Source organism: Aquarana catesbeiana, linkage group LG01 (assembly GCF_042186555.1).
Source record: "Aquarana catesbeiana isolate 2022-GZ linkage group LG01, ASM4218655v1, whole genome shotgun sequence".
Taxonomy (NCBI): Eukaryota; Metazoa; Chordata; class Amphibia; order Anura; family Ranidae; genus Aquarana; species Aquarana catesbeiana.
The window spans coordinates 659,125,856-659,143,357 of NC_133324.1; the positions used below are offsets into that span (position 1 = coordinate 659,125,856).

The window sequence follows — 17,502 nt, forward strand, 5'->3', positions numbered from 1 at the left end:
CAAAGACTCAAAGCAGGGGGAGTATGTAGCGCTGACATTTTTGCTTTCTAATGCCATATAATGCAAAACAATATACAATGTTATATACTGGTATTTGGCTCCCTCTAGCGGTATAAATGTGAAAGAGACTTTGCTTATTTACACACAAAGAAATTGACAGAGCCTGACAGGAAGTGACTTAATGTTTACTTTGTGAAAGGATTTTTCCTACCCAGAATGCCCACTCTCCTTCCAAGTGGGCACTGAGTGGCTGAACTGCATGCTGGGTAGGACATTAAATGGCCCGGTGTGGCCATCTTCTTCCTCTTTTGGACACGTGGCCTGCCTACAAGGACCTGTGAGGAGGTGTTCCAAAGAGCGCTGCCTACATCCTGCGGAGTGGAGCAAGCCATGGACTCTGCTCAACCCCAGTGTGCTGAGGAACCAGTGTGAGTGGATCGGGAAGGATCCAAAGACACCTGACAGAGTCATTTGAGGGTTCTGGTTGGCCGGTGAAGCTGAGCAGCGTGACAGCGTGGCTGCATCAAACAGGCTGAGATCTTGTGGAACAGAGGCATCCAACTTTCCAGACCTGGTATGGTGAGAGGGCTGTTGCCCAACTTTCTTTAACGCACCTTACACACTTAGACGCATACCGCAGTATTGCTGAGCCCTGTAGTTCCGCAGAGGGGCCCCACTCATATAGACTGAATTCAAGCAGTTCAACAGTCTACACTTCATTGAGACGCCAATACTGTGTGGTTCAAAGACATCAGTATCAGAGGCAGTTACAAATGTGTTATACAGCAAGAACAGTTTCAATCATTATTCTACACGATTGCTTTGCTTATTAAACCTTTGGATTACAATCACTGCAGTATAATAGCTAGCAGAAGACAGAAGATCAAAGACTACAAGTTCTATTGCAAGGCCTTGTGTTCAGTCACAGTGACAAAGGACTGCATCATAAAGAAGGGGGGGCTCCTTAGCAACTGTATTGTGCTGTGTTTATAATTTTGCGTTACTGTGTTTGTTACAGTGTGCTGGAAGTGGAAAGGTGCCCAGTGTCAATGCTTTGTCGTTCTGAGCACTAGTCCCACTTGGGGACACATATATATGTATATATACTTTAGCTGTATGGTGTGTACTTTTGACAGCCTTTTACAATATCATTTATTGCTGCTTATTTGTTTTGTACAACTTGATTCAGAGGTGTTTCTCTAAGTTACTAAATCTAATCTTTCTTCAGTAAAATGAATCGTTGATTTAACTACAAAACTGTGTGTGCTCTTTCTACTGATAGTATGGAACCCAAGGTGTCAGAGGGTAGGGTAGATCTGGGTTCTCGGGATGGCCAGTGGGAAACAGAACAACACAGCAGCTCCCAAAGGAGTAGTGTGCTACATAATTATAACATGTTTGTTATTTAAAAAAAATAAGGCTTTGCAATCTTAATAATTCTCTGGTGCTTTTTTTTGTTATTTCCGACAACAAAACCATAGATTTTTGTTTGAAGGATGTTGCCTCCAACTTGTCTTGCATACACACAGTCACACAAATGTTGGCCAACAATTACAAACGTGGGAACGTGGTGATGTTCAAGACGTATGACGAGTTGAGGAAAAGGAAGTTTAATAGCCAGTGTGGCTCCTTCTGCTTGATTCCGAGCATGCGTGAACTTTTGTGCGTCGGACTTGTGTACACATGATCGGAAATTCCGACAACAAAGTTTTGTTGACGGAAAATTTAAGAACCTGCTATCAAACATTTGTTGGCTGAAAGTCCTACAGCAAATGTTCGATGGAGCATATACACAGTCTGACTTTCAGCCAACAAACTCACATCCAACATTTGTCGGAAAATCCAGTTGTGTGTATGGGGCATAACTAGTAACCCAAACAGTTATACAGTATATTGCATTGCTCTTCTATGATTCTATTTGGGCTTTCAAACACATGGGGGTTAAAGGCAAATCCACTTTGCACTACAAGTGCACTGCAAGTGCACTTGAAAGTGCACTTGCAGTGCACTTGGAAGTGCAGTCGCTGTAGATCTGAGGGGGACATGCAAGGGAAAATAAAAAAGCAGCATTTTAGCTTGCACATGATTAGATGTTAACATCAGCAGAGCTTCCCCTCATTTCAGATCTACCCCTCAGAGTTAAAGCAACTGCACTTCCAAGTGCATTTGTAATGCAAAGTGGATTTGCCTTTCATAAATAACCCCCATAGTATGTTTGGAGACAAGATTAAAGTCTTTGTAAAACATTGCCTATTTTTCTAGCACAATTTTTTCTTGCTTCTTTCATTAATAGTATTTTTGTGGTCTTAAGGATGGGGGTTTACTAGAAAGAGATCAGCAGAAAAGTATAAAAACACATGTAACATCATTGCTAAGCTTGTAATGTTCTTGCAGGGACTTCTGCTGCAAGGGCAGTCACTATGGACATAGAAACACCCACCAAAGCCCTTTCTCTACACCCAGTCTGTGGGTAGGTTCTTGGTAGTCAAGACAAAAGCATTGTTTTTTTGGAAAATGATTAATGTGGGCATGTTGTATGTGAGAGACAGGGGAGGGAGATAGGTGGAATTTTGTAATCCAACCGGAAAGGTTGAAAAAATGCTTGGGATTTTAGTGCAGCAAAGGCAGAGTGTTGTCAGCTCAAAGAGGAAGTTGGGAGCACACTGGATTTTTTTGGCAGATCGCTATGTATTTTTCTGTACTGAGGCTGGGTTCACACTTTCCAATTCGCATGACAGGAGAGTGTGACAGGCTGTCTATGGAGCCGGTTCACACATCTCTGGGGCGGCCATGGAGTGCACAGCCGAAGGGTCCTGTGCGTCTTTGGCTTTGTTACAGGACCCAATTCAGAAAAAAATTCAGACCTAATTTAGACCTGAAACGGTGAACAGGGACGCACCAAACCCCCTGCTGTGTCCTGCACCGCACATAGTATGAACCCAGCCTTAAAGTGATAAAACATGGGTGGGGAAATGTGCATGTTTGTTCAGCCATGTACTAAATACTTTTTATATTTTTCTCTCAAATACACTTTAGGAAAGTATATAGAAAAAAAGTAACTGACTCTAACAAACAAGTAAATTGGGTAAAATATTAAAAACTTTGGCATGTCACAGCTTATGACAGAGACATATCATGTGAACCATATTATTTCAGATCATTGAATCCAAATGCTTCAAACGCTAATTATAAGACAGAAATCACAATCTGGAACTTTGCCAAAGAATTTCTCACTCCCTGTGGAGTTCCGTTTTGCCGCCTTGTTAAGCATTTACAACAGCTGATTGAATTCCTGAAGGATAATTGTCATATCAGGCTTTTTAATTGATAGATCCGGGTCCAAGGTCCTCCTGCCTTTTTTCCTTACCTTTTATTCAGACAGCAATAAATTATGGGGTTGTACATAGTTGAGCTCATTGCCAGCCAAAAAATAGCCAAGTAGATTTGTTGGATGTATTTCCATCTTTCCACTTTGATGTCTAATGCAGTAACGATAAAAAATATATGATAGGGAAGCCAACAAATTGCAAACGTCACAACGACCACAATCATCATTTTGACCACCTGCAAAAGAAAAGAACGTTTTCAACACTGAAGTCATAATTACATTTATAACAACTGGTTTATAGCAAATAAAATGGCACGATTGTATCAATTTAAGATGTCAACTTGGAAATAGACATTCACAAAGTAATCTGGATCAATCAAATATGAATTTTGGCTGTCCTTTATGAGTCTGATTTTAAAGCTCACAAATTAAAGATAGAATCGTTTTAAAATCTCTCCAAAAACATGAATATTCATTTATAGACATTAATTTAATCCATGCTGTTAATATACTAACCTGTACTATACAGTAGAAGTGGAGATATGTGTGTTTAGGTGCTAAATGGCTTCCATATATTCAACACAGTGTAACAATGTTTTAATATAAAAAAAAGAGAACACCCAGTACTAGTGTCCGGGTAAGGGGTTACTATAGCAACAATTATTAGTATTTATTGTCAAGAATTGCTAGCTGTATTGCCAAAAAATATATAAATCTTTTTATTAAATGATTAAAATACAATTAAGCATATTGTGCAACAACCTGAATTAGAATAAAAATAGATTGAGTTTGATTAGGTCCGATAGGGCCCAGTTACTACATACATGATTGGATATCAAGCCAGACAGAACAAACAAATCAATACATTAAACAAAAAACAAATAACACACAATGAAGATCAACGTCCGGATGCTTGAGGATCTTGCTGATTGCTGACTGGTAATAAATTAATATAATAATAATTGGTGATTTAATTTAATTGGTTAATGGGATATCAATGTCCCATGTAAGCAGAAAAGTACCTGTCAATACCTGTCAACAGCAAGAGAGATCCTTTGGGGATGGATGGAGGGGGGGGAGGATGTGTGGTGCTACCTTCTACTATTGTGTATCATCCTAATACTTGGCGGCAAATTTCAAAAGCTGGACTAATTAAATGAAGGCAGCAGAAGTCCACAAGGTGATGACCTGTCCCATAGGGTAATATCAAGTGAGTTGAAGATGTTGGTAAGCAAAGTGCAATGAGGAGATGGTTATCCACATGGGTGATTTTGGGCAAAAGTCACTAATGATAAATTAGTAAATGTGAGATAAACTCGTGAATGAATGAAAATAAGGAACTTTACCATTTGTTGCACTGCTTGATTGAAAATTTATCCTCTGGGTTCTGATCAAAAATGATCGTGCATCAAACTGTCCTCTTCATGAGAAGGAGATGTGGTAGTAAGTACAGCTTTGAATCCGGTATCAAAGGCTGGAGGGATAGCGGGACTTAAGGATAGTACACCGCAAACTTTACCTCCTTCTCAGACCAATGCTGTGGAAGCCACCCGCTGACTTCATTTAATTAGTCCAGCTTTTGAAATTTGCCGCCAAGTATTAGGATGATACACAATAGTAGAAGGTAGCACCACACATCCTCCCCCCCATCCATCCTCATCCATCCCCAAAGGATCTCTCTTGCTGTTGACAGGTATTGACAGGTACTTTTCGGCTTACATGGGACATTAACCAATTAAATTAAATCACCAATTATTATTATATTAATTTATTACCAGTCAGCAATCAGCAAGATCCTCAAGCGTCCGGACGTTGATCTTCGTTGTGTGTTATTTGTTTTTTGTTTAATGTATTGTTTTTGTTTGTTCTGTCTGGCTTGATATCCAATCATGTATGTAGTAACTGGGCCCTATCGGACCTAATCAAACTCAATCTATTTTTATTCTAATTCAGGTTGTTGCACAATATGCTTAATTGTATTTTAATCATTTAATAAAGAGATTTATATATTTTTTGGCAATACAGCTAGCAATTCTTGACAATAAATACTAATAATTGTTGCTATAGTAACCCCTTACCCGGACACTAGTACTGGGTGTTCTCTTTCTTTTATATGCAATTATGGTTACAGCATGAGTTTATATATGTAAATACTACCTACAGGTCATTTAATCATCTGACCACTCTCAGGTGTAACTTGTTCCAACTTTCCCCTCCCCTTAGTTTAGTCTAACAATGTTTTAACCCTTACATATTCATAGCAAACTATTGCTTAAAAAAACATAAATATCTTCATTATACTGTAGGTCAGTAATTAAAAGAACAGGGATGCTTGAAGTTGCTGGATTATTCTTTGATGGATCAATATGTTATGCTCACTGGGCTGTAACTTCTTCTTTTTAATGTTGGTGTTTTTCTTGGGGACACACCCAGTTACATGCATAAATAACTGTTTATAACCTACTCTTTAGTATGTGTTTATACAATTTTCAAAAAATTTGTATAATTTTATAAATAATAGCAATTGCTAGTTTTAAATTAAAGGGATACATGTGTGTATGGGATGTAAGGGAATGTAAGCCATGTATGGATTTGTACATTTTTCTTTTTATAGTTACTATGGTCAGGGTTAAAACATTATTTTAAAATGTTCATAATACTACCTGACAAATAATATATTCATATGTGTATTCAGAAAACTATGAAATGTTACATATTATTATTTCATACCAGCATTTGATTATAGCTGTACCTGAAAAGTACACACACACACAGGTGAATGAGTCATAACAGTGAATCAACTCTATTGAATGATTTTGTCCAGGAGTTGCAATGCAAAATTGCTCATAAGAAGACTTTACTGTTGTGCTGTTATTTTGGTAATCCTACAGTACATATTTACCATAAAAGAGTCATGCTACTTAATATTGTTAAAAATTACAATCATGAACAATAAATATATAACGCGTGCAGTTTGCACCAAATGAAGGCCAAAACAAAGAAAAGTCCAAGTGCAGTTAAACAGTTTGTGAAAATGGATAAAGGGATCCTCTTCTTAAATGCTCAAAAAGATCCATGTAGACAGTGGACATCCATCACCATTTAAAAAGATCCAAGCCATGACAATACCACCTTATGATGGGAAGAATGCAGGCTTACCAGCTTCATAAGACCCTCTAATAAAGAAAGGTAAGCAGAGAATGTGGCCAAACAACCCGGCCAGGGCCCAGGAGCATTTCTAAAGGATCCCCTCAGAGGCAAATGTTTAGACAGTGATGATCATCCCAGAATCATCTCAATAGCCTCATTCCCAAAAACATGGGGGAAAATGCTCCAAATAATGTAAACCCTTTTGACTCGATTTATTAAAATTTTAAATTGTGCTTACATCTATAAATTGTAAATAGTGCTAAAGTAAAAAACTTAAGTGGCTGAACATACAGCAGACTATCCACACTTCCGAGAATGAGAACAACATCGCGTGTGATGAAACGTGTAGGGCAGAGTGACGTGCTGACATCATCGCATGTTCTCATTCCCAGAAGTGCAAGTGATCTGCTGTATGTTCAGCCGATTGATTGTAATACAGAGGTAGATTAACTAAAATTGGATCACTCAGAATCTGGTGCAGCTAAGCATGGCAGCCAATCAGCTTCTAACTTTAGCTCGTTCAATTAAGCTTTGACAATAAAACATGGACGCTGATTGGTTTTTATGCAGAGCTATACCAGATTTTACACTCAGATTTTACAGTTTTAGTAAATCTCACCCACAGTTTTTTAAAAAAATGTAGTTTACCTGAAAGAAATTTTATTCTCTACCAAGCTGATTTGTACCTTCAACAAAATATAATTCAATACATTTTATAAATAAAAATTGATCATATTTCATTTTGACAGAATAAGCAATTATTTGAGTTTTTTTTTCAAAATGATGAGGATGGTTTTATTCCTTTATTTTATACAGGTTAAGATTTATACCTTAATAAATACAATCTCTCACGGTCTAGCTATGCTCTGAAGAAGTGTCCTCATTATATGAAGAAATGTCATCATTATACACTAGCATAAGATTCACAATATAAATAAGTGCACTTTGATACGATCTATGAAAATGTATATATTTAAAAATTCCATTCGTATTGCTCAAGCAATATGAGAATATAGCAGCTTTGTATTTGAAACTCAAGAATGGTTTTTCCATTTAATTTTCAAGTCAGTATTGAGTATGATAAATACTTAAATTATCACTGTTTACAAAATGTATTTTGGAATCTAAAAAGAATAAAATGTGACCTGCCCAATTGTCACGCTCAATTCATTACTATTGGGCCCAAATCAGCAGTAAAGTCATTATATTTTGGTACTTTTTGGAGTAAAACATAAAAATGGCATTACAGCAACAGCAGGAGATACGTTTGAGCCATAGATGCATATTAAAAAACCTTCTTGACTACCGTTTTTTGTGAAAAGGTTCAAAGTAAATCTTGGGTTTTGGAGATTCATTGTCCAAGGAAATGTATGTTATGATTTGCCAGGATTGTTTTTAAAAAAAACATAATGCACTTCATGGTCTTTGAATTATGCCCATCAGACTTAGAAGGGGCAATAAGGGGGATTTTGGTTAAACAACCCCCTTGCTATAAGATGGGGGGGGGCAAAGCAGTGATAGTGTCAGTGAACTAGATGATTTGGCAGGGAAAGAAGACAAACTTCATAGAGAGATTAGGGTCAGTTAGGAAACTGAACTTTAAGTCTGATTGCTAGCTCTTTAGGCAATCAATGCCTGGTGCACTTTTAAATTGTTATTATTATTATTGGCTTCTTTGTCTTTCATTTTATTTTGTGGTTAATGTAAAGTGATTGAAAAGGCTTATTTTTTTTTCCATTAAAATGACAAATATGTGACACTTACCTGCTCTGTGCAATAGTATTGCACAGAGCAATTGCAAACCTCCTTTTCTGCAGTTCCCCACCAATGCTCTAGGCTCCACCTCATTTCTGAGTCTGGCTGTGTGTGTTCATAGTCACACACAGCATGGCCTGACAACACTCCCTCCTTGTTGGATTTGACTGACTGCTCTCAGTAAAACCCATAAACCCGGGAAGAGAGAAGGGGTGTGGGCAGGGACAGAGTGGTATCAGGTAAATATTTTTTTTTTTGGGGGGGGGGCAAAAACAGTGGAAGGTTTTTTTCTTTTACTGAAATGATATTTAATTTTTCCAATACAATAAGAAAGATAGGAACAAAAAAAAAAAAAACAATATAAAAACAAGAGTAGTAATAGAATATCAATACATCTTGTGTGAATAATGCTACCCAAATAAAAAGCGAGAGTGGCAGCAGTCTTATTCTATAAACAAACATGAATAAAGCAAGACTTGCAGAGCATCAATTTATAGGAGCAAACGTCTACGACATAGAGGTCCTTTGTTCGCAAAAATTGCCAAGAAAACAACATTCGGGCAATCGAAACAATAACATACAATGAAGGAGGCCTGCCATGAAATATATATATATATATATATATATATATATATATATATATATATATATATATATATATATATATATATATATTAATATATATATATATATATATATATATATATATATATATATATATATATATAACAGCCACAGCCTTCACTGTTCAGCCAGAGCCTACCGGAGCTCTACAAAATAGGAAGAATGCACATAAAGACAATAAACAAAAAAGAAAGAGAAAGGCAAAGGAAGAGAGAAGGGGGGAATGGAAAAGGAGCTAATCAGGGACCCTAGGTGTTTGAGGTTCAGTGGAAGGTTTTTGGTTTTTTTACCTTAAGCAAAGAATGCAGTGCTAAAGCCTCCACTGTTTTATTATAAATGTTCCCCCTGTGACCCATTAAATACTTGACTATTTATTCTTATTTACACAAAAAAACAAAAAAAAAAAACACTATACACTTACAATTTAACATTTCACTGCTGCAGCTTCCAGCTTTCTCTGTGCCACTTTCCCTAACTTCCAGTGGGGTCTCCTCAATGAGACTACATCTCCTGCCACCACTGTTCATGTGGGATGAGTTGCAGAGCATATTTGCTGGTCTCTCCATATGACATCAGAACAACATACTGTACCTAAAGTGGTATTAAACCCAAAAATAGAAATGTGCTATAGTGTAGCCTGCCAATCCTTAGATGTGGTGGCTGCATTTGTTTTATTTTTCTTAGGCTTTTTTTCCCTTCATGCCACCTGGTGATCCAGCCAATAACAGTATTAGGGTGCTTGCATCTTGGATAAAGTTGTAAAGCAGACACCTTTGGACAGCAGTATTGTCAGTCTTGGGGGAGGTAGTGTTAGACTAACAGATTTAGATGAACTAATAAATTGAAGCTGAACTCAAGCTAAAAAATTTTTAAGCAATTACAGCGAACGTTTTTTTTCCCTTTTGGGATAAAGGTTTTCTTAAATGGATAAAAACTGACCATTTTAAGCACCTGTGTCGGTGTTAAATGTTTTTTCTCAACCCTCTATCTGCTACTTTGAATGGACAGCTTTGTCTGTCAAAGTAAGCTGAAAACCAACAGACTTACTGGATGGATCATTAGGTGAAAATAAAGGAAAACGCCTAAAAGAAGAAAATGAATGCAGCCACACATCTAAGAGTTGGTAAGCTGCAATATAATAATTTTAGTTTTTTGGTCTAATACTGCTTTAAAGAGGCACTGAGAACTAGACATGTATGTGTAATCAGATAAAGGACAACTTCAAACAAGCTCAATAGCTCTGACAAGGCACCACCCACACATCAAAGCTTCCCTCAACGGGCACTCAACAGTAGCTCAAACCACAGAAATACAAAAGGGAGCATCAAATCAAAACTGGAGTCCAAGATTATTTGAATTGTTGATAAAAGTAGCCATATGCAATGGCCAACATGTTTCGGGGCAACACTGCCATAGATCATTCATCAAAGGGGTGGCAAGGATTGCCACTATGTAAAAAAAATCCCTAGGAACGTTACTTTTGTCTTGTTATACTTATTTACTATAAAACATTCACTTTTATTTGTAATCAGCAAACCAGTCTGGGGCAGGAAAGTTTGACATTAATTGATATCAAAAAGTCATTATTATTAGTTTATTACTCCAGTTAAACTACAGAAGCATTAATGCCAAGGTTGTTTCTGTTGCTTTCTCGCAGGTGACATAATTTGCTCTTGAGTTAATGGAACTTTGGTCACCTTCAACCCTGTAGTGGTTATTCCAAAAATGTTATTCACTTATTTTTTAAATACCCCATAGCAACGAAACATCGATAACATTTTTCCTGAATTAAAAGCTAAATGGTGCTTTGAGTTACTGCTTTTTGTTCATCATTGCTTTATGTACTGGTCTTCTAGAAAGGCCAAGGGGTGTCAGTGTACATAACTAACATGTTATAAACATTTTTTTTATTGCAGTATATTAATATATCCAAAGTAATCACTGAGATTGTGTTTCATATTTCTCCCTTGGACAGATCTTTAATGGATTACAGAGTAGCTATGTAAAGCGTATACAACACATTAAAGACGCAGCTGCAGGCAGCACATTAAGTTGGAAGAGAATCCTAATGAACTCACCAATAAAACTGATTAATGATTTTCATTCTGGGGAAGTCTGAGCACAACGGTGTTCAAAAATTATCAAAGAACACTAAAATGTAGCTAAATTTTAATTAAGAATGATGATAGAGAAATACAGTTCAGTACATTTTATGTGGTGGTCCCATTACTACAGATGTCTCTGGTGTATTTCTTCCCCCTGGCATATATATTATCTTTCTCAGGAAAAGTTTGTCTTCTGTGTGGTTTACATTTCTTTTTCTTTAGTTAACTCGCTACTATGTACAATTTCTGTAGTTTCTGCTATGCTGTACAGTAGTGTCACCTTTTCTGGAAAGCAGTTATATAGTGATTAGATTTAATTGATGGGTTTCAGGACATAGGGCACCAGAAATGATCAAAACTTTTTTTTCAGCACAGCTACTAAGTAAACTGTTAGAACTGTTGCACGTGACATGGCATTTTACCACTAACCGTACAAGAAAACTAAGTCCTAAAGCCACCAAAAGATCAAGAGTGACTCTTTTCTCTATTCAAGGAATAACAGGAGATGAGGCTTACACCCTGCCTCATAATCTCTCAGTTGTTTACTGTTATAGATGCTAAAGCTAGCCATATACATCTGGGGGCAGTCAGGGATGTAAGCAAATTCTGACCAATATAAAAAAGTCCATGCTGGAATAAATAGTACTAAACGTGAACACAAAATAATTATAAGTCCCATGCAAGGAAAAATACATTAAAAAACAATCCCAAGTGACTGGTGATCCTGTTGACCAAGCAAAAAAGTGTACCCCAGAAGAAACACAACTTCAAACTCCTGGTGAATCACCACAGTGAAAGTAGGATTGAGGCTTACCAAAATACAATGACCCTCAATAAAGAGAGGTCAGAAAGCCATATAGGATGTTAGATGGTTCAGCAAGACTTCTGATTAATTTACTGTAGTTGTGCCAAGGCAATATGGATCACAAAAATCCCCAGCATGTATAGGATATAGAAACTCTATGTCCTGATGTATTCATAAAAAGAGAAAAGCATTCTCCATAACATGAATTGATTAAAACCAGCAAGATTTATTAGAAACATTCGCACTTACAAGATGTATAAGGTATACAGGCATGTAGATCGGTAAAAATGTTTATCCTTCCCACAAGCAAGATGGCCGCAGGTAGTTGGTGCATGCTCAGTGGCATATATTCTGGCTCCACCCTACACATTTCGTCATGGGTGGCATCGTCAGGAGTCAAATTAAATGGGTGATTGTCCGAGCTTAACCTCCGAACGCTAGAATGTCAGTGGCCACCGACATCCTAACAGCCAGAAAGTGATCCACACTGAGTCCATTCAATGTCTGCTGGGGATTCTGGATGACAGCTGCATGTAGCCAAGGAGTTGAGCATACCCAGACTTAAAAAAAAGATGGTGTGGTGTTTCCCCAAAATCTAGTTGACAGATTTAGAGGGGCAAACCCATGCAAAACAACAAGAAGAGAAAAAGCATAGGGCCCCTTCCAAAATCTATACCAGACCCTTGTATGAGTATGCAGCCTGGCTGGCAAGGAAAAGGCAGCCTTCACTCGAACCATACCAGGTCACATTCCCTCAACATGAGGAGGGTACCTATGTCAATGAGGATAATGTCCTGTTTATCACAATCCTGGTTTGTTGGCTGTAGGGGTTTGCAGAAGGGGGCTAATCAGAATCTGGGAGCCACACTTAAACGAGAGGGGGTCCCTAGATACTAGGCACTCACATGAATGAATAAGGGTTACATACTTTTTCCTCCACTTACTGTCCCATAGGCTCAACAGGAAGTGAGAGAATATAATTCCAATTTGAGGGAAATCCCCTTGTCAACTATTGTCAATGGAAAACTGTCCCAATTGGAAGCCTTACCCTCTATTCCCGTTCTATTGGTATCTCATGATTATTTTTCAAGGACATCAACGCAATTAGAAAGAGTGAATCGTGCTAAAAGGGATATAGACAGCAATAAAAACCTGATAGTGGTTCTAACTTCTCAGCACTCTAAAAAAGTTTTGTTTTAGTTATAGTTTAAGTTATAGTGTATGGTGAGAGTTTGAGAAGTAGTTGTTGAGTGGAGTGTTAGCATAATGTTTATACAGACATAGGTGCAACAACCTTTCTGATAAATTAATCTGTAATTAGTTGTTCTGCTACCCAGTGATAGTGGTAGGGTTACTATAAAACTTGCATGATGTATCATTCTTCCTATTGGAACTGTATGGATGTTGTAATTTCCTGTTTCTGTGTTCCTGTTGTTTTCCATAAAAGCAAAATCTTGACTGCCATATCTGCAGCTGATTTCCAACAAAAAGAAAAATTACATTTTATTTTATTTTTTTTTAGCCCTGACCACAACAAACAAAAAAAAAAATACTGTACATTCACTTTGCTAGCATATAACTTTGCTAGCATATAACTAAACAAGGAATAGAAAAGTTCACACTATACACTGATCTCATCTTCTTCATAGTCCCCTAAAGGAAAACAGGAACAAGCAAAATGCTATTAAAAACTGCTGATTTAGAACACTTGAAGACACACTACTGGAGATGAGAGAAAATTGTTTAATGAGTATTATAAAAAATCAGTGGTGCCAAAAGAAAACACATTTTTTACAAGATAAATAATTTTATAACAAAGTGCAAAAGGTTAAGCGAGCCAATTGAACTTTTTTGTGACCATCAGGATGCTGATCTTGGGCAGCACAGTGGCTAAATGGTTACCACTTCAGCCTAGCAGCACTAGGGTTATTAGTTCAAATCCCAACCAGGACACTACCTGCCTGGAGTTTGCATGCTATCCCAGTGCTTGCATGGGTCCCCTCTCACACTCCAAAGACTTGCTGGGAGGTTAATTGGCTCCTGTCTAAACTGACCCTAATATGTGTATGTATGTGATCTGCAGCCAGGTTGTCAGGTCTGGGCTCAGCCCTTCCTTCTCTGAGCTGGCTGCTCAGCTGTCGGCTAATTGCCAGCTCCCATCTCTCTCCACAATTACCCAGCTGTTGTTGATTCTGTTCGTCAGTCCTGCCTACTTAAAGTCGTCCAGTTCACTTGATCTCTGTCTTCGCCTTTGTCAACATCACAGAGACTTTCTCCTGCGTTCCTGTTGAAGACTTGCTCGGCTGACGTTCCTTCTGGCTCTTGATCCTGCTTGCTGTACTACTACGTTTATCTCTGGCTCTCTGACATTTGCTTGGCTGACTACCCGATACGGTTACTGAACTCTGGCTTGTTTTGACTACGCTTACTCTGTTTTCCTTATTATTATTAATATTATTATTAAACAAGTGTGATTTGACTATACTTCTGTCTCGGTCTGATTCTTGGTCCCTGATACAGGTGTACAGTTCTCTACTGTTAAGGCTAGTACACACTATCCATTTTTTTTCATTCAACCCAGCAGGCTGAATGAAAAAATCTGAAGCGCTTGTGAGGAGATCCTGTACTAACAATGTTAGCACAGGGATTTCCCCCACTGTGCTATTGTGTTCTGACTGGGGGAATGCCCCACCCTCTAGAACATGCCACGACCCGCTACGAGGACAGTGGCAGGTGGGGAGTTTGACTGGGGTGGTACACCTGTCAAACGGTAACACAAGTGTCCTAAGGCAAGCTCAGGGAGGTCAGATGCCTAATCTTTTTCAGTTATGCACCTTTGACAGAAACCAGACATTCGACCAGCTTCTTTTGGACCAGCTGCCGTACACAAGCGGCCGATACTGCCCAATCAATGGCCCATGTGTACAACCCCTAAGTCCTAAACATTTGGGCAGGAGCTCAATAGCACACACTTCTATGAAACACCCAGCCATTGCTTGAAGAACTGCTCCCATTGCTACCAGAGTACTGCGCTTAAAATGGGGCACCCTTGCATCTCCGATTGTTGCCTGTAGGATCAGCTTTGGAACTGCTCCAGTCACTTCCCAGGAGTGCCCATCATACAAGATGCAGGAGGTCAGGAGAACTCATTAAGCATGCAGTGGGATTTTCCCCTTAATATTGAGGTATAGTAGTCAACATTACATTGATATCAAGAGGTGCATGAGGCCCCGTTACATCAGCACCATTAGAAGTGCCTCCTTTACTCTTGAGTACAGTATTTAAAGGGACTTCTTTACATTGGTGTTAGGTCGTCATAGGGACCTTCTTTACATTGCTATCAGTGTAACTACTCACCACTTCAAGGCAATCCTGCTCGTATCAGGTGATACAGAGAAGTGCAGTGTCATGTTGGATGCTAGAAAGATCTGCTGTTGATATGCTGGTACAGGCAGGTGGATTGACCCACAGAAAAGTAGTCTGCCTATCAAGCCTATTCCAGCAAATCTATGTGGACCTTTTGACAGCGGGAGGGAGCTGCACTGAGAGAAAAAGAATACTAATATTTTGTAAATGCAGTCATAAAAGACCTTCCATATCAAGACACTCATTTTTAAGAAACACACATTTTAGGGATATTGAGAAAAACAATATTGGACATGCACTTTCACTTTCGCTTGTACTTATACCTACAAAGGTATTAAACAAAAGTGTGTAATGAGCATGGCTAAATTAGCGCTAGGGATCAGGCCTTCTATATAATTAAAACTAATAGGGTTGACATTACTGAAAAAACTTTAAAAAAAGACAGTCAGCGTGCCAATAGCTCTGATAGTTTAACATGTTAAGGATATATTTCATGGACTAGGACAATTGTATGGAGAATATCTGAGATATATGATATAAAACAATTAGCCCAACAGTGGATGCTTCTTGCAGAGTCCTAGAAGCACTGAAAGAAAGACTTGTAAATGATCTTCAAGGAATGAAAATGATTGTCAAAATTAAATACTACAGAGAATAAATTGATTGAATTTTTATAATTTAAAAACCACACATAGATGAACTGCAGATTTTACTGTACTCCAGAGACCTAAGGAAAGATGTAAAGTGGGACTATATCAAATAGTTACACTGGAAGACATAACAAGAAGATTGCTGATGCGAAACAATTTAGTGCAGAAAAAGGCAGTGACATAAAAAGCAAGACACACTGGGGGAGACTTCCACTGCAAGGAAACTACCATGTTACCCTCCTACCACTTACTGTATGATTTACAAAAGTGGAGGGGTGGTTGTTTTCCAAATCTGCAAGAACTGAGCTGATAAATCAAAAACACCAAAGGCACTGTAAGTTAAGGAATGTTATTACAAAATCTGGTGTATTGTCTACTGGCCTACAATAAATGCTCATACTGAGAGAATTATGCTCAAATCACTATACTTGCAGGTTGTAACACAGCAAATCTGCAAATCTTGGCTGGGAATTGTTGTGTTTATTGGAATTTGCCATATTAGGGTCTAGGTTTCCTACAAAAAATTTGATCCAATGATTTATGTGGTTACTTACTAACAATACTTACTAAGGATAAATGCTATGGATGCATTAATAAAATGTAAGACTTTAAGGTATCCCTTGAAAAACACTAAAAGTATCATTTTAAATAAAAAAGTTCCATTACATTCTCCTTTACAGCATATTTTTTTTCTAGAATGTCATGTGCATTATAACTTAATTAAAACAAACACAACTTACATTATGTTCATGCATACAAGCACTGTATATATTTTTTTAAATCAAAGATTAAACCATAATATAGGAGTGACATTAGCTTGTAATATTAAATGTACATATACTGTAGTGATCTAGTATATCTAGCAGAGAGTTACTCATCAATGTTTACTATGGCTTTCATTTTAACAGGCAGACAAACCCTATCTTTGCATAAGAATCTGCAGGGCGCAGACAAAATATTGAGAACACTATATGAAAAAAAGAAATTAACTTAGACTTTGACTGGCAATTAGCAGTATGTGTCACCTACAAAAGAGATGTCTTTGAAGTGTTAGTTTTCAAGGCAACATATGGCAATTACAGTTCCACAGAGGCAGAATAGTTGGAGGTTTAACTGCAAAAGCTTGGGCAAAAAAAAACACGCAAAACTTTAGAAAATGTATCTTCAGGAACAGTCTCAAAAAAAAAAAAAAAGAAAAGAAAAAAGCAGCAAACAGACTACATACACAACTGCAACGTGTGCCAATCAGCAATGAGGAATAGCAATCACTAGTCAAGGTTCATTGTGGATAGATGAATAGAAAAGCTGCTAGGTTAAAGATCCAGCCTCCAAATGGTTGTGACCCAATGTGAACCAATCTAAAAAGAAAGTATATTTTCTTAGGTCCGCGCAACTGCTATTTGGGAACAGTCTATTTTTAAGGCCAATAAAACTCATAGCACAAAATCAAAGACCTGAGAAATGGAAAACAATAATATGATTGATGGATTCCCTGTTGAAATGTTTTCAGCATTTCAATAGATTTGTATTTAAGAAAGCAAAATAAGGTCTTTTTAAAGATTGGGGGATGAAGTGGCATTTACACATTACTTGTGGTATCTTTCGCTTCTCCACTTCCATGGGTTCAAGGCAAATCCTGGGGGGATTTGCAGTCCTGGAGAATCTTTTTAAACCATAATGCAAACGGCCTTTGAACTATGGCTAGCAAAAAATAACAGG

The 17,502-nt window shown here is 37.7% G+C and overlaps 1 protein-coding gene across 1 annotated transcript in view; it reads right to left on the reverse strand.

Annotated features, from left to right (window-relative positions):
- Positions 1-17,502, reverse strand: part of TACR3 (tachykinin receptor 3) — a 340,017-nt gene that overhangs the window by 32,421 nt on the left and 290,094 nt on the right. Inside the window, exon 4 of the mRNA XM_073601795.1 lies at positions 3,368-3,564. Within this exon, the coding sequence (XP_073457896.1) occupies positions 3,368-3,564 (197 nt within the window). The remainder of the gene's footprint in view (positions 1-3,367; positions 3,565-17,502) is intronic.